Source organism: Aplysia californica, unplaced genomic scaffold (genome assembly GCF_000002075.1).
Source record: "Aplysia californica isolate F4 #8 unplaced genomic scaffold, AplCal3.0 scaffold02286, whole genome shotgun sequence".
Taxonomy (NCBI): Eukaryota; Metazoa; Mollusca; class Gastropoda; order Aplysiida; family Aplysiidae; genus Aplysia; species Aplysia californica.
In genome coordinates this window covers 7,082-11,377 of record NW_004799556.1, presented here as the reverse complement: position 1 = coordinate 11,377, position 4,296 = coordinate 7,082, and the positions used below count along the sequence as shown (strand labels likewise).

At 45.5% G+C, this 4,296-nt stretch overlaps 1 protein-coding gene across 1 annotated transcript in view; it reads left to right on the top strand.

Moving 5' to 3' along the window:
- Positions 1–1,931: 1,931 nt before the first annotated feature.
- LOC101852150 (colorectal mutant cancer protein) overlaps positions 1,932–4,296 on the top strand; it is a gene marked incomplete at both ends in the record, with an annotated part of 9,391 nt that continues 7,026 nt past the window's right edge. The window contains 2 exon segments of the mRNA XM_013091133.2: positions 1,932–2,036; positions 2,442–2,590. Coding sequence (XP_012946587.2) covers positions 1,932–2,036; positions 2,442–2,590 — 254 coding nt within the window.

Sequence of the window (4,296 nt, the reverse complement as noted above, 5' to 3'; positions counted from 1 at the left end):
CACCTAATACTTTTTCGTTGGTAGGAAATTTTGAATTTTGCCCGGGTGGCGGCCGAAGCCTACTCTTATCGATTTTAGACCACCAAGGGATCTTTAACGTGCGCAACTTGCACACGGGCCCTCCGAGATTTTTTGCCCTTGTCCGAGAAGGCTAGGTGTAGATCTTTCCTACCAGAAGATCAGGGGTGTGGCAGAAAGACAGCAGTAAGGAGGAGCCAAGGAGTAGCAGTAGAAAGGCTGCAGAAAGAGTCAGGAGCCCAGAGGAGGGGGCAAAGGAGGTGAGGGGGTGGGGGCAGAAAGTGGAAATGAAAGCAGACAACAGAACATTGCTAGAGAGCAGGAAAGGAGGTGAAAGGAGACAATTTTAGAGAAGAAAATTTTTTGGTCGCTACCCGGAATCGAACCCGGGACCTTTGAATGAGAGGCCAACACCTTAACCTCTAGGCCACGAGAGCCCCCCCGCCAAAGTCTGGTGACTTCCATAGCTTAAGAGTCCTAAGAGTAATATAAGAGTCTTTGGACACTGCAGTGTGACACTTTTGGATCAACGTCTGTCCATATCACCCACAGATAAAGGTGTTTTTGAATGGACATACACGGTGTTGGGCCAAAAAACAAATATTCTAAAACAATGTCCAAACTGGGCGAGGATTGCCGATTTCTCGGATTTCATTATTTTGACGAGTGCCTCATCTCACAACGATGTCTCACAATTGTTTTTATTTTTATATAGTAGAGGGTTTTATGGCGCTCGCAACTGTGTAAAGTCATATGAGCGCCAAGGGGTGGGTGTCATCAGAGAAGTCTGTACAGGGAATCAGACTTAGACTGCTCACCTCTCTAGCTTCAACAGCACAAAGTCTGCTTCGACTATCAAGGCTCCCCGGAAATAGCAGGTCACAAGAGAGTGACAAACATACAAAAGAAGTAGAGGAAAATGACAATAGTAAGGATCAGGAAAGAAAAAGCAGCAGTTCCCTGTTGTAGATCAGGCACAGTTATGAGCGTGACATGAGTCAGCCCATTTACAATTCTACTGTGCTTGAACGAGAAATGTCCCCCCTTTGGGAATGTCCTAAAGACACTACAGTCAGTGGCACCGCCCAGGGGGGTTTGTCTCACAAATGAAAACTATCTCATGTTTTATGTTCTACACCCCCCCCCCCCCTCTTGACACCCCCCAGGGCGGTGCTACTCACTGAAGTGTCTTTGGGCCATTCCCAAAAGGGGGACATTAACATGTTTTTATGCACAGTAGAATTGTAAATGGGCTGATTCATCCATGTCATGCTCATAACTGTGCCTGAATTACAACAGGGAACTGCTGCTTTTTCTTTCCTAATCCTTACTATCGTCATTTTCCCTCTACTTCTTTTGTATATTTGGCACATGTTTGAAACGGGGTGCCTTGATAGTCGAAGCAGACTTTGTGCTGTTGAAGCTTAAAGAGGTGAGCAGAGTAAGTCTGATTCCCTGTAAGGACTTCTCTGTCGACATCCACCCCTTGGCACTCATATGTCTTTATGCAGTTGCGAGTGCCGTAAAACCTCTACTAAAAAAAACCCCACCTCCCGTCCACACAACTGACACCATGAGGGGCTGGGGTGCGTCAATGCACGCAGAAGTCTTGAGTTTGAGTCTCCTGTGGGTGTGAGGTTATTCACTTTGTTTATGTTTTAGATATTTGTAAAAATTTATTTCTTTATTTTTTTATTTTTTTCTTGTTTTTACTTTGTAATTTTATTTTATATTTTATTTTTATTTATTTATTTATAAATATATATATTAGTTTTTTTGAGAGGTTTTTTGGTGGGGGGGAGGGGGGTGGTTGTTTTTGTGTTTGGTTTTATTTTTCTGTACACTTTTAAAGAAAATCTTCTTTCTTTTCTTTTTTTTCTTTATTGAAACTTTTTATTTTGTCCGCTCCCCAGCTCCACGCCGCGGCCTTGACTTCTCTGAAGGGCGAGGTCATCGAGCTGAAGAACCACATGCACCGGCTGACCTCTGACAGGAACTTGTTGGACCCACAGAAACAGGTGAGGGATGGGGGGGGGGGGGCAGAACATTTTCTTAACCTTGTACTTCTGACCTTCTAGAACTATCCGCAGGTTGGGCGGTTGGCGGGTACCCTGGTGTGGTTTGCTCCTTCTTTCCTATCAAACATCTATCGTCCTTATCTCCCCTCCTTCATTTTTTGTGTTTGTTACTCTCTTGTAACACCTCTAATCTTCGGCATTTATATGACCTTATTGTGGTGCAAGTGCCGTAAAACTCTTGTGAAAAGGTGAAGAGAAAAATCCAAAACTATCTGCTCTAGAATCTTAACCTTGTGACCTCTGACCTTCCAGAACCATCCACTCTAGATTCTTAACCTTGTGACCTCTGACCTTCCAGAACCACCCACTCTAGATTCTTAACCTGGTGACCTCTGACCTTTCCAGAACCACCCGGAGAACAAGCTGGGCCCCTCCGACTTCGAGGACAGACTGGAGCAACTGACGTCACGCTACGAGGAGAGGATCATTGAGCTACACAGTGTGATCGCAGAGCTGAGGAAGAAACTAGAGAGACATCAGATCAACGTTATCAGGTAGATTGGTGGGGTGGTTGGTGGGTGGGTAGTGTGTGTGGTGTGTGGGTGGTGTGGTGTGTGGGTGTGGGGGGTGTGTGGTGTGTGTGGGTGGTTGGTGGGTGGTTTTGAGGAGAGAATCATTGAGCTACACAGCGTCATCGCAGAGCTGAGGAAGAAACTGGACCGACATCAGATCAACGTTATCAGGTAGGATGGGGGGGTGGTTGGTGGGTGGTCCTGGTCTCTCCTCTTTTTTTGTTACTCTCTTGTAACTCCTCTAATCTTCGTCACTTTTTTGACCTTATTGTGTTGCAAGTGCCGTAAAACTCATACTAGAACTAAAAAAACCCATCTATCATCTCTATCTCTCCTCCTTTTTTTTTGCGTTTGTTACTCCATTGTAACACCTCTAATCTTCGGGGGGCTCTCGTGGCCTAGAGGTTAAGGTGTTGGCCTCTCATTCAAAGGTCCCGTCTTCGATTCCGGGTAGCGACCAAAAAATTTTCCTCTCTAAAATTGTCTCCTTTCACATCCTTTCCTGATCTCTAACAATGATCTGTTGTCTGCTTTCATTTCCACTTTCTGCCCCCACCCCCTCACCTCCTTTGCCCCCTCCTCTGGGCTCCTGACTCTTTCTGCAGCCTTTCTACTGCTACTCCTTGGCTCCTCCTTACTGCTGTCTTTCTGCCACACCCCTGATCTTCTGGTAGGAAAGATCTACACCTAGCCTTCTCGGACAAGGGCGAAAAATCTCGGAGGGCCCGTGTGCAAGTTGCGCACGTTAAAGATCCCTTGGTGGTCTAAAATCGATAAGAGTAGGCTTCGGCCGCCACCCGGGCAAAATTCAAAATTTCCTACCAAACGAAAAAGTATTAGGTGTGTCCCGCGCGCTCATATGACCTTATGCAGTTGCGAGCGCCGTAAAACCCTATACTAAACAAACAAACAAACAATCTAATCTTCGGCACTTTTTTGACCTTATTGTGTTGCAAGTGCTGTAAAACTCTTACTAGAACAAAAAATGGTTGGAGTGTGCGGTCGTTGGTAGCAGGTACTGCTGCGGTGATGGGGCGCTCAGGGCCTTTGCCGTTGTTGCAGGCGGGCTGAGGGCACGGGTTTGATTCCTGAGTTGGAGGGGTGGGGGGGGGGGGGGGTACCTACATATTTGGTTGGAGAACAGGCATCATTGATACGGAACTTTTAATTGTGCGAGGTGAGGAAACACAGAAAGGAGAAAGTGGCCTCCCAAGTTGAGCAACATGTTTCCATTGCAACGGGGGTTTTAGAATTGAGACAGAGACTTGAAATTGAGCAGTTATCTTGGCTATGCCACTACAAGGTAATACACAGAAGTAGAAAACTATTCATTATCAGGGAAAAAACTTATGGTCAAAACAAAATTTTCACGAGAGTGTTACTTCACGTCAAGTGCAGCAAAATGTTAGCCTTATACTCGGTACCAGATACTAAATTTTCAAAGTAGTTGTATGTTGGTGGGTGGTTGGCAGGTGCTCTGATGTGGTTTGTTTCTTCTTTCCTATCAAACATCTATCGTCCTTATCTCCCCTACTCTTTTTTTATGTTTGTTACTCTCTTGTAACGCCTCTAATCTTCTGGCACTCATATGACCTTATGCAGTTGCGAGCACCGTAAAACCTCTACTAAAACAAAACAAAAGTAGCTGTATGTCAAATTCATCTTTATAGCTGCTCCCCCCCCCCCCT